General features: G+C 44.0%; 1 protein-coding gene across 2 annotated transcripts in view; it reads right to left on the reverse strand.

Moving 5' to 3' along the window:
• The window catches only part of LOC121623719 (partitioning defective 3 homolog), a 323,624-nt gene that overhangs the window by 125,798 nt on the left and 171,632 nt on the right, over positions 1 to 26,194 (reverse strand). For both annotated transcript variants that reach the window (XM_041961133.1, XM_041961132.1), the window contains exons 13-15: positions 17,071 to 17,259; positions 16,570 to 16,740; positions 5,162 to 5,309 (exon numbers count right to left, since the gene is read on the reverse strand). In XM_041961133.1, coding sequence (XP_041817067.1) covers positions 5,162 to 5,309; positions 16,570 to 16,740; positions 17,071 to 17,259 — 508 coding nt within the window. The remainder of the gene's footprint in view (positions 1 to 5,161; positions 5,310 to 16,569; positions 16,741 to 17,070; positions 17,260 to 26,194) is intronic.

The raw sequence follows: 26,194 nt of genomic DNA on the forward strand, positions 1-26,194 counted from the left end.
AGAGAAAAGGAAGGGAGAAGAGAAAGAGTAGGAAGATTAATGGTAGAAACCTGCTGTACAATTTACAAACACTTTTGCATATTATCATACAAACTAAAGCTATTGTGCTGTATGTCCCAATACCAGCATGAAGGTGTGGAAAAATGCCTGATGCTTTGTGTGGTAATCAATGTTAACACCAGACAAATCCCACTTCTTTGCTCTATCTGCCATGTGTCTCTTCCAGAAACAAACACAAATTTATCATACCACAATATCACATGACTCTGATTTTAAATGCAGCTTTGCTGACCTGCACACCCACACAGATGTGTTCACTTCCTCTGGTTTGTTTCGACTTCTGCTCAGGTGGAAGCTGTGAGGAGGTACGCTGGAATTACGTGAGGTCGCCAGACTTCACGGACCAATAAGAATGATGAAGGAGAGTTTTATCAACCTGGCGGAGTCGGAGAGATACCAATCAAGCACAGTCTGTGCACGCCCACACAGTCCTTGGAGGAGGTGCAATTAGGCAAGTGGAAACACCTGTGTGGGTGGACCATGAGGCACTGAATAGAAATCATGTTCTTGCATAACTGTACCTACACCTAAAATGCAAGGTGCTGATGAAATGATATGTATACTTTAAGGGTTCTATAATTGGTATCTTTTTATATTTTATTTTCTGTGCCTCTCACTTGGAACAGATGCTGATGGAAAAAAAAGTCTCAGTTCCATAGAGCTGCTTCAGTTTTCGTCATCATTAAGCTCATTTGTAACTGGGACAAAATGTCGATGTGCATGTGCAGTAAAATCAAACCTGAATTATTGCACTTAACTTAGTTATTTTAGATGACAAATGTTTCAGGATATTTTCAAAACGTGTGTGGTAAACACACCTCTTTTTGGCCGGTAAGTACAGTACAGCATGGGAAAGTTCCAGGCTAACGCCATTTATGTCTCTGTCATTTTCTCACTGAGGCATGCTAATAGCACTCTCAAGCAGTCTGAACAGCAAATTAAAGGAGGTCACCCTGCCCCATCTCCTGCACCGATGGCCGAGCATACAGAAAGGATGAGTCTGTGGACTGTTAAATGCTGAATGTGAGGGAACAGTGGGGTCAAGTCCTGGGAAGACGGCCCCACTTAAACACCATTAGGGCGGTATATAGTGTCTGGGAACAGCCAGAGAGTGGTGTGGTCATGTTAGTGTGTGTGAAGCATGTATGTGTTCGTCTTGTACTTTCAACCTTTTAATGAATAAATGTCCTCATTATGATGGAAAACAGTCCCAAGTGACAGAACTTTGCAGTTGTGAACTTCTTTCAGTGACCAATTTTGGATTTGGCTCAATGTGTGTCTGCAGTATTTTGCACCGTCACCTGCACTGCACACATTACATCCTGTAAACACCTACTTTCCTGTGTGACAGCAGCATGAGTCCGCCTGCCTGGTTCCCACCTCAGTCCTCCCACCCACACCCCTCACTCACTCCTGTGCCAGTCCTACGTGTGCATTCTGACTCCACAGAAAGCGTCAGTCTGCGGGCCTCAATTTTCACCCCAGCGTGTGGACCCCGCACCCAGCGGCACTTTTCAATTAGACAGACCGGAAGGTGAAGCCGGGTGTGATCCTAACGACCTTTGCGTCAAACCCCGGCTGTCACTGTCACACTGTGCGCACGTGTGAGATTTCACTCGGTTCCATATTTCCTTCTCTTTATTTCACCTTTTCTTCTTTTGTGTCTTTCTGTTTTTTCCTCCTTTGGGGTGAGAAATCACCGCTGCCGATTCTCGATCCTTTCAACCCCATAGGCAAAAGGAGGGCGGGGATAGAAGGAATGCAGGAGAAGAAACCGAAACAAAAGTGTCAGGGACTCATTTTACTTGAGCAGCGAGTCAAGCAGAACGTGCTGTATGTTCTCCACCTGATAGCTGTGCATTCAGCTCCGCCTCTGGCCACGACGCTCGATGCATGGCGCGTGCATGTGTGAAGCTAAAGCTGACAATATCACAGTATTGCATGGCTTACTGAGGCAAGCAGGGGATGGGATTACCTGAATATTGATTAACTGAATGTGTGCACCCACAAATACATACACACACGAGCACACACAAATGCATACACGCACACAGCAGTGAGTTCTGAATGACAGCCCAAAACACTACAGGGAAGATAAAGGCAAAGTGCCCATACAATCAATATGATGGCACTATACCAGCTTAATAACACCTGTCTCCTGTCATTTCTTGCTCTTCTTTGTTATTGCCATGGTAATTATAATTTATATAATTCAATCAATTGTACCTTTCACCCTAGAGAACCAATACCTATCCTGACTGTTTCAGAAGAAAGGCAGCAAACTACCTGTGACTGCTGGCAGTAGATGAGATGGTCCAGTTTGTGATCAATACCTGGGTGAGGTGAGATAAGGCATCCATAGGACATGGCAGCTATTTGCTGAAAATAGGGAGCGCAGCAATGACAATAATAGGCCGGCAGAAATACGGAGTCTACAATTTCGCTGTATTGACTTGCTGCCATTTGCAATAACTCACAATCAAAGACCGATCTTAATTCTTGAGCAGCAAAACCATCCCATTTCCCTCCGTGTCTTGGTCCACTGATAGCAGCACAGGCAGCGTAATGGAGCAGAGGAGAGGAACTGATTTGGTTAGAGAGTTCCTCCGCTGACTCCTAAGATGTAAAATGCCTCCGAGTTTCGTCAGTAATCACTATTTACTCCGAGGAAAAATGTATGACTCACTCAGGTTGTGCGTGAGCGTGCCACTGTGCACGCACTATACAGCATGTGTACGCAGCGCGCCCTGCCGTATCCCAAACTCCACATGTCTGGCCTTCATGATTCAGTAATTTAGCAGGTCTAGATACACTCCACATCGAGCTGTCAGTCAAGCCCTGGCGGCTGTGAGCTTCCTGACCTTGCCGAGCCGTTCTCAGCATCTGTCCTCTAACCACAACTGTCACATTTCACACAGCAGGCAATATGTCTGAGCCCATCTGAAAAAACATATAGAAGCCGAGTGGAAACAGCTATCATCTGTCTAGCCCGGCGAAATTTACCATCCACAGGGAAAAATACATTTTTTTATAATGTCTTACTAAGTGATGAGACTGTAAGAGACAATTCTGTTAGATTATAGTCTGATCATGTGTCCATATCTGCTTATCTATTGTCTTAATTCAAGCTGAAGTGTGTAAATGTAGTACATTGTCATTTTGGATAAATTTATAGATTGAAAGGAAAAAAAAACAAACCACATTAGATGGACATGAATGAGTAACATGTGTGTGGAATACTGATGCCATTTGCTTTGAAAGTCACATTGTGACATTTGATCAAGGTTAACTCAGCTCTGTGTTGTGAGTGAGACGCAAGGTCAATGTCACTGCCACGGAGGACAGACAGACAGTATGTTCTTCTTCCATTTTTTCTTCAAATATACCTACTGTGCTTAAATGCAGTCCAGGGACGAAACAAAATACATATGCATCAGTAAATTGAAGATTTCAGAGGCGAGAGAAGGGGGATCTGATATGCAGTAATTGTGAAAACAACAAATTTGACCGACCCTTGGAAGCAGACAAATTCCTGCTTCTGCTTCTCAGGTGCTGCATTTTACCTCATGAATATAAACTCGACTCTGACTGCATCAGAAATCTAAATAACAGAACCGTGTCAGTTTAAAAAGATGAAGACCTGTCACAGAATGTAGGCACGGGTTAATGAGGGCACGACTCAGAGACAGCCTCAAGACAGAGAAAAAAAGGAACTGACATTTCCTTGCTGCCAGACAAGCCAAGTCAAAGATCTGAGACTCCGCCGAGCTTCGAATGTGATAACTTACTGCTTTAGCACCCACTCCACCCCCACCCCGAAAACTTTTCCACTTGGCTCATTTGACTCCCACTCCGCAGGATGAGACAAGTGCTGGGCGCCCTTGAAGTTTCAATGGCAAGAAACTTTTCCATCAGTGCGCCCACAGTTGCCGCTTATGATCACAGCGGCATTCTGAAAAGCCTGCATCTGAAAAGCCAGTGGAATAAATAAGCCAGACTGAGAGGAAAACCCAACCAATTTGAGTACATTTGATTTGGGGTGGAGGAGAAAGACACGATGCAAGAGTGAAAATGAGAAAGGGAGAGAGAGACACAGAGGGAGAGAGAGTGTCAGGGGCAAGCCCTATTGATCTGGAGGCTTAATTAACCATCAGATGCCTCTGACACAGCCTCTGATCTTCTGTGATCAGTGGCAGAGTGGCACCGCACTGAGGGAGATGGTGGGGAGGGGATAGGAGAGCAACGGGAGGACGAATGGGAGAAGGGCGGAAAGGGAGAAAGTGCGGATCACTGACAGATTACAAATTCGCTCCATCTGAGCGGAGGAGGGTGGAAGGGTGACAGGGCGGGAGCTGAAAGAGGAGGACGAGTGAGCCACGAGGAGATCATGAGGAGACGGTTCATCAACGGCAGGAAAAAAAGTGTGAAAAGAGAAAGAAAAATTGGCAGAAAATGGGGCAAAGAAGAAGAAAGAGAAATATGAGACATGAGAAAAGAAGGCAGGATGAAGACAAAGCAATGGGAAGGGGATGGGACTGGGTGTGGATACATGCGCGCCCCCCTACGCTGATGCAATCACCTTCAGCTCGTGTCTGTATGCATATGTGAACGGTCCGTCGATGTTGAGATGACAGCAGCGACTGGCAAAGGATTGAATTGCCAATTCTAATACACCTGAAGAGACAAGATCTTAGCCCGCGAATGTCAACCGAGCAGAATGAGAATTGACCCGAGTGAAGCCATTCGGGAGTGGAGTGAAGGCAGGGAGGATTGGGGCTGACGTTAATCCCTGAGAGGTTTGAGTAGTGAAATAGCGCACCTTGGGACGCGTTGCAATAAAGGGCGGGGGGGACTTTGAACATGCTGGTTGAGGGGGGTTGATGTTAAAATTGATCAGGGAATGTCAGTTTATAGATGGCGCCAATTCAAGGGAAAAACATATCCAATGATCATGAGGTGAGCAGGTCAACCACACTTCCTATCAGCGTGAAAGGGGAGTGACCGGCCAAAAAAAATCCAATTTGTGGTGTTTTCTCTCAAAGAAAGAGACATGAAGGTGCTGAGGGGGAGGGTGTGGGGACCTTGCTGATATGTGACTCACCAATACGTCCGATCATATTAGGCAGCGGTGTGGAGCTGTTGTCCAAGCCTTCGATGGTTTCATACAGGGAGTGGGAAATCCGGCGCTCGTGGTTGTCCAGTAGAGAGTTTATGGGACGCTCTAAAGCCGGAGGGCTGCCAGGGGTCTCCTGCAGAGACAAGGAGAGAGATTAATCTATAGGGTGCACAAATAGATACAGTGCCAAATCATTTGTCTACTCAGTCTGATAAACTGTTTGTAAAATGATGTTTTTCTTAAAGGGCCAGTATGAAAAATTTTCACTATAACTATTTGAGGCATTTTCACATTTCCAGCACAACAGTTTGAGACAATATGGCCTCATGTGCTGCAACTACTGTATTGCTTAAACCACTGCTAATGCTGTGCTACAAACATTTATACAGTATTTCATGTAATTTTGTGTATCGAACCCCCTAGAAATTAAATTGAGCCTCCAGTCAAGTCTTGATCCACCCATTTGTTTGCAGTGGAAACATTTATTGTGCCTTCCCACGTGAGAGTGTGTTGACAGCGGTCAAAAACAGATAAGGCTTTAAAAAACGGAATAAAGAGCCTTGTCCACCTGGATATTTCACAGTCGTTTATGGATTATTGTTTCGTGGAAATGTGTCATATAAATTGGAAGCTACACACACACACACACACACACAAGCAAATTCATCCACAAAAGAAGAAATGGGTCTGCATAATAAGGCTGCTAATGTGATGCCATCAATACTCCAGAAACATGGAACGGGGCTTTCAGTGTCCATCTCGGCTTACATCAGTATTTTCTGGCTCAGCAGTGTGAAACGGCTCCGTAGTGGTCCGAGCTGGATAAAGCTCCATGGATTTCCCATAGGCCGACAGACAGCTGTCTCTAACAATAAGCCCCAGTAAATGGACCAGTGACATTTGCCATGTGGTCGATAGGCCGCACTGCTGCTTATTGAGCTCACTGTACACCCGATGCATGCGCCTTGACACGGGGACACAGTTAGCGGTTTGTCTTTGGGTCTGGGACCACTGGGCCCAGATGCTGTGTCGAGTCTTCAACAGCCAATAGTCTGTCAAATGTGGCATTTTTAGAGACAATGGAGCTACCGCAGCCAGACTCAGGAAGTAGAGAGAAGAAAAATCTCACATCCACGTGCAGAGAGTTAGAGAATAAAGCTTAGGCCTCGGCCTTATTTCCCACAATGCTTCATAGCAGCCTGTGGGCAGCCGCGGGAATGCACTCAACTCCCTGTACAGGACCTATTACAGATAGCTCCCTCACAGCTAGATAGTCTCGCGCAGTTCAACTCTGTACCTCAAGCATGCTTTAAACCAGGAGGCCCTGGCTAATATTGATGTCTCACAACACTCTGCTGGCTCCCGGCCAAGAGAAAGGGGAGTAAAAGATCACACAACAACCTCAGCAGGAAGACAGGGGAGCAGGAGGAAGAGGAGGAGGGAAGAAGAAGGAGAGTAGGTGGTGGAGTTTTTGGTAAACAAATTGAAGGAATAACAGGAAAAAAAAAAAAAAAGAGTCTTGCGGGGGTGTGGGAAGTGAGGCCCCAGCAGAGTGTGGGTGCTGCCAAGTCGCCATCTCCTGGGAGTAGCATGCCCTGGGAGACACATACCAGGGCAGAGGGACTTATCGGCTGTTTAATATAAATGAAAGGTTTAATGAGGTTGAGAGCGCAGGACTTTATCCGAACAGCGTGCTGATAAGAGCTGGTTGCGAGGAGGGAAAGAGGCAGCGTGTGTGTGTGTGTGTGTGTGTGTGTGTGTGTGTGTGTGTGTGTGTGTGTGAGAAATGGGGGGCTGGGTCAACGCAATTACAATCAGAGCCATGGCCACTGCCAGCCTTCTAATAAAAAGCATATCCCTGGATGATTCAGACTCGGCAAGGTTCAAATTGTTGAAATGAAGATTTATTTTACTCGCTTCCCTCTCTTTAACTCAACCCCTCTCGGCACTTTTTAATCTGTTTCAGATCTGGGGACTTGTCATTTGTCACGAGCTGAAAAGAAGTAAGATGGAGGGTTTTAGGTAAGCGGTAGAAAAATGTGTGGACAGAGTGGAACAGAGAGCAAGCAGCTGAGAACCAAGTGATATGAAATCTATGCATAGAATGTGTCAAGAGGAATAGATCTCAGAAAGACAACTATGTCACCGTCTATCTATCTCTGAGAGCTGAACAGGCTTATTCTAAAAAGTATTCATTGGCTTCTACGGCAAATAGACTTTGGAATCAACCTAACACGGACACAAAATGGCAGCAATTTAATCTTTGTGTATTCAGAATTAATTAAGCCTGCTTCTGTGCATGCTAATGCTTTGGCACTCTACTGCATGTTTACTGACTTGTGAAGGTTTACTGACTAATGCATGACAAGCTGTGGCATTTTCATGTTAAATGTGGACTCTCTGCTGTCACCTGACATTTAGTGTAGCAGTGGTGATTCAACATTTAGGTCTTTTCCTCAGAAATATCTTCTGACACCCAGGAACAGAGGCACTTTGCAGAGGCAGCGCGTTAATAAAGTAAGGAAATTGGATAGTTAGCGTGAGCATCAAGCACACATTCGCCTCAAAAGACAAAAAGGACAGAGCGGACCACAGGGAAAAAAAAAAAATCCAAGCAAAAAGAAAAAGCTTTGTGATATTACAGTGCCCAAACAAGAACAGCAAGTTGATCAAGGAGCTCATTTCTCCAAAAGCGGATGTGTTCCTTTATGTTTTTCAGCGTCTTTGGAGAGATTTTAGTGCTTTCTTACCACCGCTTCTCATGGCCTCATCGTGTGTTTAATCTGTCTTAATCTAGTCATTTCCAGAGTGGATTATCCTGTTGACTGAGAGAGAGGGCAGAGCACTGTGACTTACACTGAGCCCAGTCAAGATCATCTGCTGCTCAGCTCCCTCTGGACTCGCTGCCCATGTGCTTGTGTGTTCAAGGTGATGCTGTTGTTTGTCTCTCCGTCCCTGTACTCAGGTGCACGTGTGTTTGTGTTTATATGCGTTTGTGCTTAATGCACACACATGTTTCTGCATGCGCATCAGCATCTGCCTGACCTTGAGCATGGAGGGCAGTGAGGGAGAGGAAGCAGCGTGTTGACAGGGCTGGACTTAAGCTGTCAACTGAGGCTAATAATGTGTAGTCCATGGCCATTTCCTGGCCCTCTATCCTGGTCTCAGCCTGTTGCCGTGGCCCTAATCCAGTCAACCTCCACCATAATGCCATAATTACAGTCCTTAAGCTGCTGCATCCTGCCCAGGGCACAACTCACCTCCCTGCTGGCGAGATACCCAACTTTCATTAGCTTCTCACATCCACCTAGAGCCTCATCTAATGTCAGTGCTTCCCAGTTTGGTTGCCCAGGACTTTTAGGAGTTCTTAGTAAAACTTCACCAAAACATCACTCAGATGGGAAATGAGCACAACAGCAGGTTATGTGAGAATATCTCCTGGTCAGGTGCAACTGCTGCACCACTGCTGTTTCTCCAGCTAAAGACACAATCTGTCCTGTCTCGGTGCCTCTGAAATTACATGTGATGAGGATCTAGGCCGACACTGGACACTACCACAGGGGAACCATCAACTTCATCTACAGCACAACAAGCCGTGTGCAAACACTACTTGCGATCACGAATTTGGACTCAAAAGCTGGGACAGTGACAGGCTGCTGTTCTTTGTGAATGGGAGATGGTTCCCAAATAGTTAATCATCTAATCTTGTAGAGATAAGTGAAAAGTGCAGTCGTAGGTACTGCAGAAAAGTTTGACCAACTGGTGGAGCAAGAGGAAAAGTCAGCAGACTCACTTTCGTGGCAATCCATCCAATCACAGTCTGGACAAGGTGGTGGACTGCAACATTTACCAACATGTCATGCTGCTAATGTGGCTAATTTAAATTCAAAGCATTTAAATTCTTACCCAATAGCTAACTGATACCATAATGCTAAAAGATTATTGGATGGATGGATGGATGGATGGATTATGTTTTTAATGATTCTGTTTCATATGAGCTTCCTTTAATACATTTTCACTCAACAAGGTTTTTAAATCATCAGTTTTACTCAAACTTCAAAGATTTCCAGAATACATTGGGGGCCTCTGACACTTTTGCCAACTCTACTTTTCTCTCACAGTCACTGTCAACCAAATTCTCTTTCATCTTCTTTTCCTCTCTTTGGTTGGGATCTGTATTTCTGGTTGTAATCTGTCTGGAGCTGACAGTCCTCTGCTCATGTTAGCCAAACTCAACCACAGTGCAATAGTATCACATACATCTAACAAGCGAAGACCACATGTATAATGCTGCTAAGTGAAAGGAATGTGTGTGTATACGTATCCACACACACGAGTGTATGTTGCTTAACAACACTTGGGTTTCCAGACACTAAAGCACACACTTCACCTCTGCAGTCCTCCGCCGTGCCCAAGCAGCCCACTCAACCACCAGATTCAATATATTATTTTCTCAATTGGTCCTATTGAGTTTCCCCTGCTGCTCCTAAATGAGTTAGTCCTCGGAGAGCCGGCTGGGAATGAGGGCCCAGCAGCAGCGGAATTGCATTTCTGCTGCCCTGCGATCTGCTTTCCTCAATTTAGTCACTGCATCACCGCAAACTGCATTTCCCAGAGTGCACCGCTCTGCGCCCTCGCTCTATCCACTTTCCATGAATCACTGCTATTTGCTATGACAACAGGGGAGCAATAGTCCCAACATGTCATGATCTAACTAGAGTTCAATCACTCCATATTAAGTTGGGGGGATGGGGTCGAAGCAGCCTCCACTCCCTTTCTCTGGCTTCTGATGTGGGCCGGCATCTCAATGTTTTAAGGTCTCTCCCAGCAGTGGTCAGCTCAATACTAATAAAACCATAATTTACTAGGCCGGGGTCCTGATTGATAGCTCTCTCAAGACTCTATCGATCAGCTCTCTCTCATCCAAGTGAGCATCTTTTGTTAGGGCCAGCCACTTCCTTCCCTCTTGTCTCTTTGCATAAACGTTCTCTTAGTGACAGCAATGCTTTTGGAATGGATAACAAACAGGGCCATCGGCATGCTGAGGAGACTGCTCTGGCGCTCTTTTATATACAGACTAAGCTGTTACATCTATTCTGCTCACAGGGTTAACTAAGCTACCATATCTGCAAGCTCCTGTGATGGAACAACGCTAGTTGTGAACGCAGGGAACAAAGTCTCCGCTGCTTTGATCTTTCTCCTGTACCCCCTGCTGCTTCTCATCAATAATAAAACAGTGTTTCAGCTTGCCCATTACCTGACCATGTTTCCTAATGGTTAGTTCCAAAACAGATGAGTAAGGTAAAATATAATCCAAAGTTGCTCATCATTACAAAGCAAATGTCCACAGATAGAGCAACGACCTATAAATCATTTTGATTCCACCTACTGTTGCATGTAATATGAAGTTTTAGTCATTCTGTCAGCTTGTAAATGTGGGTTCACCCCCCTCACCCCACTCGTCATGTTGCCCAGTCATCATGCTGTTACAGGCCTGTCACATTCCTTCAATTTAAGGCATTGACTTTAATTAGCTGTCATGTTTATCAAAACCTCAGCAGTGTAGCAAATGTCGACATCACTAGTGGTTCATTAGTTGAGGAACAACAGACACGGCTGGACATTTCTGTAAATGTGGTACTATTTCAGGGGCTGAAGGAGATGAGAAAACAGTTTCTCAGGTGACTAAATGCACTGGGCCACTTTGTGGTGGTTTCTTGGACCACATGGTATTTACATAATTGTGGTTGTTGGACTGGAAAGTTTTTCAAGTGGTTAAAAGAGGGAGACTGCTTTATATAAAAGCTTTACATTTATGTCTTGAGGCTAGTCTTGATAGAAAGCTCTGCTGAGACAAGCACAAAAAGAAAGTGAAAGTTAGAAATATCTGAAGTGAAGAACCGAATTGAAAGCACTGCCATCCTTGGGCAGAAGCTCCGTCTTATGAGTTATCACGAGAGCTCCATGGCGGAGCACGACAACGTAAAAATAGTTCACTGTGAAATTCTGCTCAATCTGTAGATGTGTGGAACGAGCGAAGTATCTCCGTGGCAAACACAGACAGGGAAGATGAGAGAGATTTTGTGGCGAGGCTTCGAGGCGGAGGTATGTTTTTGTAACTGTTTTTGTAATTAATGTGGTGCTTCATTGGAAAGTTGCAGTAGTGAGGAAGGACAACAACAACAACAAGACGGCCCGTATGTCAAAAATAGTCAATGTCTGCAGGAGATCTCCATCATAAATAACATCAGAAACGCGCAGAGAGGCGTGTGCGTACATCGTGTGATGAATTTCAAATCAGAGAAATGAAACCCAGCCACAAGCATGCTTATCATCAGCCTGTCTGCTTTTAGATGCTGGTGTGATAAATATCTCGGTAATGTCATGAACTGCCGTGGCTGGTGCGGCAGACAGAAACAAACATCCACCACTGAGTGAAAGTTCATAAGCAGGACGAGGGGGCTTTAAGCTCAGACATGAAATCCATCTTATGTTAGTGACATGAGATAACGATAAATCTCCACACATTTGCTGTCTTCCTACCTTAGTTTTCTCATAACGATGTCTCATGACAAGCAGACTTCATTGTTCTGCCCATATAATGGTCAGATTCTCGGTTTAAGCCACAGCAGAGATGAGGACAGCAGATCAGCTAAGATCACATTCAATTAAACTGCTAATTAATTAGGCTCTATTTCACTGCCAGAAAAAGTCCCCTTTTGTTCTGCCACCTCTCACCTCAGCACATTACAATTTTTTACATTTGTGCTACACTTTGCTCAGTGTTCCCCATTGCCAAGGAAATTACTTTCAAGCCAGTGGAAAACTGCTACTGTTGCAGGCTCCTCCATCTTTGCAACAATACTGTATCATTAAGAAACGGCTACGCCTCCAGAAATATACGCAAGATTACATCTTCAAATTCTCACATAGAAGTGGTGATAAACATGGGCGGTACAGAAGCACTGACATATCAGAGTCAATGCTGGAATTATTGAATAAATGCATACGCATTTTTAAGAAACTACTAATAATTGAGGGCAGAAAGTTGAAAACAGATTTAACAGTGACTTTTGATGACCAAACTCCTGTAAGAGATCTGCATTTGATTCAGCCACAGGACTTTATGACTGGAGGATCAGTCTCTGCAGAAGATGGGGAACATTCAGGAAGTGTGGCCAAAAAAAAAGGATGGAAATGACTTTTCATAAATTTAATTACTTAAACACATGTGGCGCTTTATTAATAGAACTCAGATATAGAAAGAGGAATTATACAGTCTCTGAAGCAGCAACGCAATTACAATGCTTCAAACAAATTGGCAGTGACCAATCATATCGCTTGACTATCTGGGGCAGAATGGTAGTTTTTCAAACAAGGGCTATCTGTGGAACCAGAACAGAGGAAAAATTAATTATTCTGCAGTGTGTGGATAAAGTGTGTAATTGGGTTTCTGTGTTTGTGTGTGTACTAAGCACATTCAAAACCTTATTAAGTACACCTTTTTCTGCGTATTGTCTTCTGTCTGATTGCACATCAAATGCATCATAAGGTATTTACATAAGGAATAGTTTCCAAAAGCAGTCATAACTTCCTAATTTAGGAGGCTTCATCAGCTCTTCTGAATTAGATTTTATTGATTTTGTCCGAAAGCATCTTTGACTCACTCAATGGGATTCCAGCTGCCTGCTCTTATTTCACACCTTTCTGCACAGAGTGGAAATGCAGAACATTAAAAAAAAATATATAAAAAAAATCTCATAAATGTTTTTACACTTGGAAGAGGTGGAAAAGTTGGTGTAGTCTTCCTCCACAAATTTCGACTTGTATTTGCAAGCTTAGAGAGCAAAAGGTCCACACTCATCAGGTTTTGAATGAGGTTGTTTGTGCTTGTGCTACATTAAAAATAGCTTCCAAAGTGCATACTGCTGCTTACGTGAGTACATCCTTAATCGTGCTCAAGTGTTTTCTTCCTTTATCTCGAGGTCAGGAAAAACTCTCATTTTAACCAAAGGCAAAAGCCACTCATCACCACTCCTTTAATGGCAGCATAAAAAGACCAGGTACTCCACCTCAGACATGGGCTTAATCATGGGCCATCAGCAGCATAAGTTAGCCTATTAAAACTCTTGTCTTTGCCACAGAGCAGATATGTCCTGCTGAAAGCAAATGGGCTTCTGGGAGACCTTGGGCAACATGTGGAAGTGCATGTGTCTGTAGGGTTGTATATTTGTGTGTGCATGCCTGTGAAGAGGCTACTGTGAGTGGTCACACAATGAGTGTCACGTAGTACATTTCACATTTCCATTAAGATTTTTCATCCATGTGTTACAGGGCTCAGGGGTTGGTGTGGTTTTGGTTTTGCAAACACCAAGGCAGCTTAAACCACCAAGAAACATTACGCTGCTCTCTTTTAACAAATTCGATCGTGCTTTAGCCCACAGGACCAAGCAATGATGAAATCAATGTAATTTTCATGGAGCGGGGTGGCCTGGATACGCTGTACCCATCGAAGTCCCCCCCTCTGATCCATGAGGCCGGGCTGCTTGGCTCCTCTCCCCTGCAGACAGTGATGGATCTGATTCATTTCAATGGTGGCCTCCAGTGCTCACTCCCATTCGGCTGGGTGACAGTGGCAAACTGGCGCTGGCTCCCCACATATCTGCCTGCCCAACACAGCAGAGCCGGGAAGAAAGGGGAGGCGGCTGCCGGGGGCCTGTGTCGACATTTAACGTCTGCTTTTCTTATTTTTGCGACTGACCTTAAATTCTTCATTTACAATCTTATCTTTTCTCTACTCTGAGTATATTAAAATTCCCTCTGGTGATTTCATGGCACCTTCTCAAACCGCTAAGCTTCTGGAAAACACTGGATCTTCAGCAGTGCATGATTGCCTGTAATGGCAGTTTAATGGATGGAATCTGAAGTGCAGTGCTACATCTCCTTTTGTGTCACACTTGCTTTACATATCAATACAGTGTCTCTCAGCAACTGATGTTGAAATCAAATTATATGCAACCTTGTCAAAATATATCGCTAAATTGTGATCTAAATGGATCAAAAATGCAATAGAGTTCATCAAACGTCATCTTTCCACCGACAGAGTGATAGTTTAATATTAAAAAGAAGCATTTTTGCTGTGTCTGACTGTTTGTCTGTGACCTTAACTGTCTGCTCAGTGTCAGTCTGTCTACCTGTCTGCCTGCTGGTGAGGGATTAAAGAGGACAGGAGAGTGACTGGACCGAAGTGATGGAACTCACTGAACCTTGGGGTTGGGCTTTCCCTGGAGGGACAAGTGTCCTCTCCCCTATTTTGGGTGGATGGGGTGGGGTGGAGGGGGGGAGTGAAGGCTGAAGGAAAAGAGAAAGGGGTGTGGACTGAAAACAGCCTTGCATTTTGCTTTTAAAAAATGCATGGTGCAGCAAATGCAATCCAGGGAGCCCAGTTGGAGTAATAGATCCATTCATTTCAAGGGTTGCAAGATGCAAAATTGTTGCACAGTGGTTTATATTATTATAAGGGAAGGATTTCATTACACTGAAACTTTACCATGACAGCAATCATTTCATCTTTCACTACAGCGATTTTGAGGTAAACAGTGGAAATATGGCTGTATAAGAAGGTAATCTAATGCTGAGGGTTGCCCTTGCATTGCATTGCACCAACAGTTGAGAAACCTTCAACTATTTTGTCGGACCACCCTGGCCCCTCTGTGTTGGCACCATTGTTGGGCTCCTTCAGATGAATGACAAGGCTGCATGTTCTGCATGCGGTGCTGTTGGTCAGCGACAGCAGAAAGGCGGGTTCGTAGCCTGAGAGGGTTTAACTGAATGATGATGGAAGTTCAAGTAAATCATCGCATGGTGAACAACTCATACGTTATTGCATTTTAAAGTTGTTACGAGGAACATTTTGTGTTTCAGAACCACATTTCACATTAAGACTGTTACTTCCTGTTTTAGATAAGTCATTTTTGCCCACTGGTGCTGTACTGTATGTACTCTGTTCTGACAAACAAGAAAACAAATAAGATTAGAGCATAGGATTAGAACAGCTAATATACAAATGGTACTTATTGAGTTTTATAGGTTGAGGTTTAAGTTGCATTTTGCATTATTTGCTTAACAAAATGAGTTGAGTTGAGAGGCTTCAAGTCCTTAATTCTTATAGTGAACAGTAATGTATGGTTATAAAAGAGTGATACCTGTGAGAATTCAACTCCAGTCCCCTGGCTGTACTTATCAGATGTCTACCTGTTAAACTATGGAGTACCTTAAATTGGGGGGCAGGAGGTGAAAATTGCCATTAAAACAAGAAGAAACATGGTGTTATGGTGATAATGTGCGGTGAAAAGAGAAAGAGAGAGTGAGTGCTCCGGGGATGAGGGCCAGCAGGGAGGGTGAAGGGCGGAGAGGGGGACTGGGGCTCAGCGTGATACTCCAAACTGACACACAGCCACGGGACACAGGCTCCAATTAGAGTCAGAGCAACACTAATCAAACCTGATCTACAACCTCTGGCTGCAGGGTGAGTGAACGTATGTGAGTGTGTTGTAGTATTCACACATAAATCCACAGTCCTGAAATACAGCCACACTGTGCTTCGCATTTCACATGCACCTAAATCATGTTTGCATTCATCTTGGTTTGTACTTCAGAATGTGAAAGAACACAGTTTGTCTTAAAGAAAGGAAGGCTGGGATTATTTCACTGCCACAAAGGGGATTTCATGAGGTTGAAATCCCCTCTCTTTCAATATTCTTGACTCTTGCTATATGACAAATATCCACCTAGCCGCAATACATATTCCTTTATCTGCCTATCCTACAGCGTTATTCCGCAGGCCTGTCAATCATAAGTCAGTGAAGTGCTTCTTAGATATCATATCAAGGCCCACCGTCGGCAAAGAAAATCACACAGAGAATGGGGAGGGAGGAAGGGTGAGACAGTATCACCTATCTCACACAGGAAATGGGACTGTTTGAAGATCTGCATGGTGGTGTGGTTGCTTCATAAATGTCCTCCTTTAGTTATCTCAGAGCAACAAAAACCTTTGGGGGACAGATTAGGGCCAGTGGCAAGGTAGAGCAAAGCCACTTATATAGTGCAGTGCAAATGTAGCTTCTTCATATTTCTTCCACTTGGCCACAGAAAACCATGCATGTGTGTTTCTTGAGTTTGTGTCTACATTTGGTGTCTTATACTCCATGTGTGGACACATGGGGGAAGTGAATGCACAGTCCATCTTGGCGCGATGGTAGCTCATGATTAGAATACTAATAATAATATCTGATTAATGAAGTGAACAGAGGCAGACCAATTAAATCGGACTTCTTGTGATGCCAATTAGTCCCTAGCACGTCAGTGTGACTCCTCTCTGACAGTTAGTCTACCTCGTTGCTTTTGGACACCAGCCGGGCCACAATGAGCTGGATCATCCCTCGCTTGTTGCCCTCTACAGACATGGATTTGCGCAGGGTCTCCATGGCTTCCTGGTTGGTCATCCCATGCAACGACTCCCCGTTGACTGCAATGAGTTGGTCATTGACACGCAGACGCCCATCCTGCAGATAAATACCATCAGGGGAAATAAGATAAGACATCAAATACTTGCATCACGTTCATCAAATACTCATCTTCATCAACTTTAGGTTTGAACAAGAACACATGTTCAGTCTGTAGCTGCTCCTGAGGTGGGATTTCAGGGATCCCATGTACCCTTTCTCCCAGAAAATTTAAATAAATACCACGATCACAATCCTGTATCCCTGATCGCTTTCTCTGGAACAAATTCTAATGATGTTATAAGTCTCTGGTTTCAAACTCAGGAACAAAAACTTTCCCAAATCACTGGTGGTGAGAGCGTAAGTGGGTGGGTAGGTTTAGTTACTTGCCTTGCTAGCAGCACCTCCATGGATAATGGATTTCACAAAGATGCCCAGGTCGGTGTGGTTCTCCTTGGACCGGTTACCCTTGACGCTGACCCCAAGGCCTGCTGAGCCTGAGTCATTCAGAGGGATCTCAAAGGTCATGAACTCTCGTGTGCCATCAGGGGTTAATACCATGTCATCTTCCTCTGGCTGCTGTGGGTGTTAAAGAAAGAGAGAGTTTTCGCTTTAATTTTCTCTTCTATGAGTTGGCTTTCACAAAGACAAACAAAGTGAATTTGTGTAACTCCTCTGGCACTGCTCCTGTACTAATAACCTTAAGATACAAAGACAAAGCACAAAAATCTGCACAGAGCTCTGAGCATTTTGGGCTGATGACTCAACTTGGCAAACTGTTATTGAGCCTAACTACAATGACACTGTGGCTGCGTGAAGCATCTAACTTTAACTTTTGTGAAAAGACAGAAAAACAAAGGGAACCAAAAAAAAAAAAAAAAGATAACCGAGACTAGCGGAACGAAAATTGAAAGAACGGGGACGGTGAATGACAAGAAAATGGAGAGCAGGCGGGAGACAAGATAAAGAGGAGAAAGATGAGCCGGAGAAGAAAGCGAATGGATGGAAAGCATGTCACATAGCTCAGGGCTGTCATCGTCAATTGGCCGTACTGTCTAGCCGAGCGCTGCTAATTCGCTTCCACCGTCATGAGCTTGGTGTAGGAACAGTGGGGACAGCCGGGAACTTTGAAAACGCCAGGTAGCAATTTGGTGCTCAAACAACAGTGGCTTCCTTTGAACAACACCCCTTTGAAGGATAATTGTGACATGTTAAGAACCCGACCCCCCTTCCCCTCGCGATCCATGGGCCTTTTGTTGGAAATTACCATAGTGGCATTTTGTAGCAGGGCTGTTACTGCAGATTCTCATGTGTGGTACACAAAAAATGGTTCATTTCAACTGCCAGAAAGGTGTGAGAGAGTTACTGTTGAGTGTCCAACACCCAGCGCGATCAATTCAGACGGAAAATAGTCCATCAAACAACCACTCCAGTCTTTTCTGACAATTTCCACTGGCGTCTAACAAAGACCATCTGTAAAAAATAACCAGAGGAACAGCATTTGTGTATTTTACCCCTCACTTGCAGCCAAACAGAAGAGGAAAAGAGGTGTGAGAGAAAGCTGATGGTGTAGAGAAAACACCAGAGGCATCAAAGAGCTGGCAGTTTCTTTCTGACTGCGTGTTGACAATGGGAAAACCTGGTAAAGATTCAAGAATGTTTAAAAATAATTTCTATTCAGTGGTTCAGTGCCCACCTGAGCTATAGCCAATTTGAAGTAAGTGGGAAAGCTGAGTAAATGTGCTGAGACAAAAAGCTTTGATCTTAGTCTGCAGTTGTTCTACCATAACAGTTTCAGAATGAGACCCTGCTTCTGTCTCTATGTATCTCAGAGAGGACGTAACAAGTCTTCCATACATGAAGGTTATTGGCCATTGAGCTGCTCCGTTTCAGTTCTTGGGAGAGATACCTTGCTCAAAAGCACCTTAGCAGCAGTTGTTGAGGAAATGAGAGTGTTTCTCATTCACTGCCCCACAGGAAGCTTGAGAGCAGCGCTGTAATACTGTGATTGGCCAGATTGTACTGTATGTGCATAGTGGAGGCAGATCTACATGAACAATACTGGCGGTTAGAGCAATCAACCCTAGAAACCCACCCTGAAACCTCTTTAAATAGATGCACATCAATACACATACACGCACACACACACACACACACACACACACACACACACACACACACACACACAGCCGGATGGATGGCAGCCAGGTGTGTGCCCTTCACAGCTGCTTGGATAAAGGGTGAAGCAGAGGAAAGAAGGGGAAGATAGAGCATAAGGTGTTTTTTTTCCCCTTTTTCAGAGGCTGAGGAGTTATTAGGATGCAGCGGTGCGTTCAGGTGGAGGCTCTTTTCAACACCCTCTGACTGAGCCCCTATTCTCCAGACGGCCATCCTATCTGCCCCCTTTTCTTTCTCTCTGCTTTTCTTTTTCTGCTTTCAGAATGGCAGTACACCTGTCTGTACAACTTGCCAGCAGGGCTTTGTCAGCGACTGGACCCTTAGTAAATTCAGACCGCTGGAATCCATGCAATCGCACCGCATTTCAACGCCTCCGGTTCCATTACAGAAATCACCGACACTTGTCAGGAGCTGACCCTTTGCTTTTCTCAGACAGCCGAGTGGAGCGGATAGAGAACAGGAAACTGAACAACTGAAAAACAATTTGTTATCCAATGCAGGGGTAGATCTAATGCATCAGAAATGCTTGGCTTGCTGTTCTTGTTTAGTGCTTGTAAAGATAATAATGTCAAAATTTCTGTTATAGCTGCTACATTGCACCTTAACTCAAGTCTCAGGTTGCAATCAGTTGGGTTAGGGTTAGTTTCCAATGCACGCCCATAGCAACGCAACACAAGAATACAATTTCCACTCTTTAAAAATACACTCGTATATGATTGGCCTTGTGTGTCATTGTCAGGGTCAGTCTTTATCTTTAACAAAGACTTTTTATCAAAATAAAATAAATAGTGGATGGGCATTATGTCCCTGGAGAGGCTTTTAGCCCAGCAGTTGAAGATAGTAATATACTGGATGAAAAAATTACTTTGGACGGACCCAGTCTGAGCATGTGTGTGTGTGTGTGTGTTTGTGTGTGTGCGTGCATGCTCTCTTCCAAAATGATGATGACAGAATAACCACCCACTCAGAGCTGTGTTCTGGGAATAGTGGGACAAGGCAGAGAATGAGAGAGCAGTGTAACATTTTCATCAGACAGGAACAAGCGCCGCTAGCCAAGAATGAGTTTGTCAGGCTGCTTGACAGACCTCGTTGCACCGATTCAGCTCAGGCAGAGCTGGATTGAACTATCTCTGAACAGGAGAAGAAAGAAAGCCAGCTCATTGTTTCAAGCTTTGCCCTGTATATGCACCTGGGACAGACGGTGCAAACGAACTGACAACAGATGAACGAGAAGGTCTCATGCTTTAATCGACTTCAAAGTTTAGCCGTTTCATGCAAAATATGTCTGTGTTATCAGCCAAAACCCCAAATCGCTCAATGCAACATCTTGAGTTCAACATGTTTTCAAATTCTTTTCTGTTTTCTGGCAGGATATCCTCTGCTGACATGGAGTGACAAATCCAGAGATGCACTCACAGATGATGGCTGAATGTCTCCACCACCTCCATCCCTACTGGCTGCTGAAGCCAGGAGCAAAGTCTACCTCGATGTGGAGACCTTTGGCCTTGTACATTTCACCACAAACTTTATTTTTAGATTACATTACAGAAGTTGAGTGGCATAACTGGACATGACGGCTACCCCACTTGTCCTGCATTCCTCAGCTGGACTGCTACCAGCATTTTCATAGAGTGTCCCCACTGTTCAATAGTGACATGTTTATATCTGTAAAATAGTTCTCAAGAAGGTATTTTGGCTTGGTGATTTGGCCCCTTTGATTTTTTCCTCGACACATGTCTACATGTACGCACTGTTAAAACTGGGTTCCTTAGTGCTCTTAAACTGCAACAAAGCAGCCAATTGCCCATGAACCATCCTGTTTTTCACAAATATTTGTAGACTCTCCGGTCTTAAAAGTGTTGTCAAGGTCAAAGTTACTGTACGTTGGAATAGAATAGTGTTTGCATGTTGCATCACATGTTTAAAGTCACAACAAAATCCAAATAATACCACAGCTGGCTGCAAATAAGCTTATGCATGCATACCTCGCAGTGCTCAAAACTTAATACTGAACCAGTTTTACGTGGAGTGGCTGTAATATTATTATCATTATCCCAATAGCTCAAGTGACTAGCCACTTGGCCAGCTCATCACAAAAGCCCAAGTTGCTTTCTTTTTGCTCCCTGACACAGCCGTGCAGTCACAGTCCATTATACGATTAAGTCCTTTATTAATTAACACTGTGATGGGGTAGAACCCATTCATTACAGTCTATTGTCCTGGCAGGGGAGGGTGATAGAGGCAGCATTTGAGCACAGACACAAGCAGGTGAACAGGAGGGCAGAGAGAGGGAAGCGGTGCTCATCAGTCCAGCAACAGAGCTCCGCCTGCTTAATATGCCTTTTTGTTTTGTTTCTACCTCACTTAACCCGCCACATGCTAATAAGAAAGGTGTGCTGGATGTGTGCAAGCGTCTGCCAGAGAAACAGGGCAACAGAAAAAGCAAGAGTGAGATGCAAGAGAGAAATGAGAGAGAGAAATAGAGAGTGCAAATGAATCACAATTACTTCTATTCACACATAACTCTGAGTTCTCCGCACATCACTGCCTAAAACAATTAACACTGCTGGAAACTTCTTTCCACACTTGGCCCAATTTGGCGACATAAAGGTCATTGGAAATGAATTTAAAAGGGCTAAAAGAAATCAGCCATGGGTGTAATTGCAAAAGTGGTGCACGCGTGATAAGTATTGTAACACAAATTTCTTTTGGCGGTGTTTCTGCTCGCAACATTTTCTGACAAAAGGGGCCGAATATTTAATACCTCTAAGCCTCTAAACAAATCCAGCCTTTCCCAGGTACAATGAGGGCTTGAGAGCTGTTACGCAGCAGATTTGAAGTGTTTGTGCACTAACATTACATGTCCTTCACTGGCCAATCCAGCAGATTTTGACTCAGCACTGACAAACTGGGACTGTTTGCCTTTGGGGGTTTTCTACATGAGAAAGCTCATTTGACTCATTAGCAGAGCAAAGTCTGTTTCTGTGGGGGCATCTGAGGCCAGATCTGTCTACATCACTGCACTGTGGAGGGTACAGAGTGGATCTCACTGTGAGCAACCAAAAACAGACCCATATACAGGGTTGGCTTGACACTGTGGGCGATTTAGGAAGCGATTACAGCTAATCAAAGAGAACATAAAAAAAAAGTAAAAGGTGACTTTCTAAGTGTACTTGGCAAGTGGGAATGTTTGCAAAGGCGTTTCAGTGGAACCAAAGTACAGACGCACATCATGAAGCAGATGCCTCTCATTTCAGGCTTTGCTTATGTCCGACTGCACATACACACTTCAACTCTTTATGTGCTCTGGAAACAGACGCCGAATCCCCTTCGGGAGAGTGACTGTGTCGCCATAAGTGGCCTTTAACTACCTTGTTTATCGGCATAGCACAATGCTGCGGCGCACCCTCCCGGTCCCTGCACTGACAGCAAGCATAATTATGCGAACAGCTGCTGAAAAGTGCTAAACGAAAACAGGTGGCGTGGACGAGACACGCTCGGAAATCGTTAACCAGGCTGGCATTGTCTTCAACCACGCTTGGCAGCATTAGCTTTAATTACGACAGAGCATGTTTCTGAACTCTGCACTTTTATCAGGGAACCTTTCTATAGGAGCCAAATTAATAATGTCGGGAAGACTCATCAGCATTCTTGAAATAGAAGGTGTCGGTGCTAAACAACGACGAGCAAGGGGAGAAAAGGGAGAGGCAAAAAAGTGCAATATGAGTGTCTTTCTGCTAAACTTCAGGGAGTAAAAGCAAAGTATGAATTTTATGAAGCTTTCAGCAGACAATTTGGATAAAGTGTCCCCACAAGAGGATGCTTTTTGGAGATGGGGAAGAGATTTTTGGTGCCATGGTAACACATCGGAGCCCTTACCTAGCAGATCACCGTGCCCTGTCATTTCCCTGAGACATTTTCAGGCATAAAGTGGAAGAGAAAGTGACCTCTAAGATGTTCTGAAGAGCTCTGTAAAGTCATAGATGCTCCCACTGATTGCAGGTTGCCAAACCACAGCTCTCCACTACTCCTTCTAAAGGCATTTAAAGGTAATTCCTGTAATTTGACTACACCTGAGTTCAAACTGTATTTTCAGAACAAATTTACAGAGAGGGGGTCAGCACTTTCTAGACTTTTGTAATAGCAGAGCAATTTGCTGATTACACTCAATTATATTCTAGCAGCTGGTCTGTTTTTAGGTTATATCATAGACGACGACTGGGAATTCATTATCGAAGAAGTGTAAATACCGGCAAAAGGCTACAGGACCTTAAATTATCAGCTCTACCAGTAAAAAATGACTCATCTCCTCGAGCAGTGCGCCAAGTTTTACTCAGGCAAAATGTCTGGCTCAGAAACCTGCCGTTATATAAATAAACTCCTTAAAAGACAGACGGGAACGATTCTGTCTTCAGTGCTTTATTAGCAAAAGTTGCATCAAATTACATCATCCTCACAGTGAGGCGAAAAAGAATTACTCTGACAGACATCTAATTATATTAACACCAAAGATGTCATTTTTTGGCATGGCTGTAGATACCGCATAGCTTAAGATAGCACTGTTTATCACCACTTCAGTGGAATAGCCCAAAAGGTTTATCATCTTATAAAGGCTTCGCTGTTAAAACATCCAAAGATTAATGCTTCTGCTTCGTGTTCGGAAGTGGAAGGAGTGAAAGCAGATGTAAGGCAAGATTCGGATGAAAGTTAAAAGGAAATCTGAATGTTGTACACATTATTTCTATCTGATCTCTTAAATTAATTCTATATTTTTCATACAAAATACTTTAACAACAAACAGCTGATGTATCCTTGAAGATATTCTCCTCTTAGATGCTGTATTTCCATGTACTTGTTTTAACTGAACTGTCCTTGACTGTAGAAATGGCAGAGTTTAAATTCCATGTTGAGCAGTAAATGAAAGACTGAGGAGGAGTGAACTTGGCTGTAAGTCAAACAGATCTGTGTGTGTCGTTTAGTTGCCTCCAAAGACAGGGGATTATGTTTTGTTTGCCTTGTATCATTTTATTTCTCCCTCTACCGACTCGGTAAATGGATCTCAGCAACAATCAAATCAATACAGCTTCATATGTCTGCTCCTGTCTTCCAACTTTAACCTCGCTATACTGCGGGCAACGAAAGCCAGCTGTGTAAAACTGTTGGAGGAATGATTAAAAAAAAGGGAACAGAGATATCATCTGCTGTGAATAATTGTGCAGAGTAATGCAACACTGACGATGATTGCCATGATTTGGAAGAGAGAAACAATGGTCAGCTTGTTTGGATATCTGATCCATCTCAAGAGCCCAGTGCATTTATTTCTGCTGTATATAATGATTTCAGGGTCTTAAATAAATAGGATTATTTCAGCTGAAACAATCTTCAAAAGGAGAGTAGTCCCAAATGCCTCAATTCCAGTCCAGTGGTGAAAACATGGCAGGGAGGATTTTAAACCAGGCCACAGGAGTTGGCACTTATGAAACAGGCCATTAGTCTGCTATAATTGTCAGCAACACTGTCATGCATTTGTCTGCTGCGTCCCCAGCATTTGCACGAGCCATAAATTTGGCGGTCACATCAATCAGAGGCCATAATTAATTGTGCAATTAAGATTCTCATTGCTTGGCAGATATAGCTACTAATGGATCAGTGACAAGTGTGATATGATCATAAAGAGGGGATTTTAATGTACTGTTTAATTGCTCTTATGTGGTCCGCAGTGTTACAACAGAGGCTTCACAAGCCCATTTGTTCTCCACAGTCCGTAGTCCGACTGGCAGTAAAACATCCTGTTCGTCTGGGGTCATGGAGAGATGTAAGGGCAAGAATGGACAACGTTATTATAGCGCTTGAGCATATGTGACTAATCAGGCCCATATTGTGTGTCGGGTACTTACATGGATCGGCTTTGTGTTTGTGGCGTCGTTAAAAAATGTTTAGGGAATGACTGACTGTGTGTGTGTTTAAGACAAGGGGTTCAGAGTAGCAGTGATGCTGATACAGCGGCAATAACAACGTGGCTTATTCACTTACTCTGTAGCAAGGGGGTTAGAATGAATTAAAATGATTTGTCATCGGCAGGCCTGCACTATATTTCCTACAAGTTATTGTTTATGCAATAAGCTGGTAGTCACAGATTACACTTCTCTGCCTTTGTTTTGCTGTGTCTGCTGTAAACTAAATGGCACCACAACAGGTGAATAACTGTGGAGTTCCATCATTGGCAGCAGGGTGTGGATGGACATCTTTTAGAGGAGGCAGGAATACTTGACTGTTGCCATTGCTTATTGCGCAGTGAAGCGTGACATTTGACTTGTTATTACAGGAAAAAAAAGGAGCTGGAAACACAGTCTCCACTCCACAAAGCTGGATGTGGACCGGAGGCTCAGCATCGCTCGCAGCTGTAAACACAAACAGTGCTGCACGCTGGGAGATAAATGCCAACAATAAATAACATCCACCGGCTATGTGTGGGAAGTGTGTAGTGTACTGTAAATGTGTGCGCTATAAAAGTGCTTCGGTGTGCCTTGCCTCTTGTCTTGCTTGTGTGTGGGACTTTCAGTGGTGTGCATGCGTGTAAGTGTGTCTTTGGCTGTTTTGTAATACAGCTTTACTGTGGAGTCTGCTAAGGTCAGTGCTACCTGGCAGGTAATTTCATCTGAGGCCATGAATACCATGAATAATGTGAAGGGAGAGCAGAGTGTATGGCGGTTGCTGTGACGGAGGGGGCAGCTGAGGCAGAATCAAACACCATTTGCTTTGACTATAGGCAGACCGGGAAATTTTTCCACAACACTATCGTCCCAACCTATCGTCAGTCTATCCATATTTTGGTTATTTCCGTGACGACTGATATTCTTAATGCATTCTTTAGTCCCTTTATGTCAGATGAGGTCTTTGTCCGATTACTTTCACCTCTAATAAGAATCACTACAAAGGTGTGAGGACACAAGCACTGAGAGATAATCCTTAAAGTTATCCAGAGACCACAAAGCACTGAGTCACGTGTCTCATGTAAGTCTTTCTGCCTCCTTCTAACATCCCCCTCCAATGAAACAAATCATGAATTAACCTCCAAACCCGTAGGGGGCAGCAATCCTCTTCACTCCTTCTCTTAAGTCTGCTCGAATCACTGATTGGAAGTCCCACAGCTGTCAAGCGAGGGAACAGCACAGCATAAAGTGGCTTTGTTCACACAGCCGTTGATCAGCCTCCTACTGAGTCTTGTTCTGAGTTGAGCTTTGAGAGAGAACTCTGTCTGTTCGTCTCTGCTCCTCTCTCCCCTCGTCTATATGAACGTGTTTTATAAGATGAAGGTCGCGGGGTTCATCCCATG

This window comes from Chelmon rostratus, chromosome 20 (genome assembly GCF_017976325.1).
Source record: "Chelmon rostratus isolate fCheRos1 chromosome 20, fCheRos1.pri, whole genome shotgun sequence".
NCBI lineage: Eukaryota > Metazoa > Chordata > Actinopteri > Chaetodontiformes > Chaetodontidae > Chelmon > Chelmon rostratus.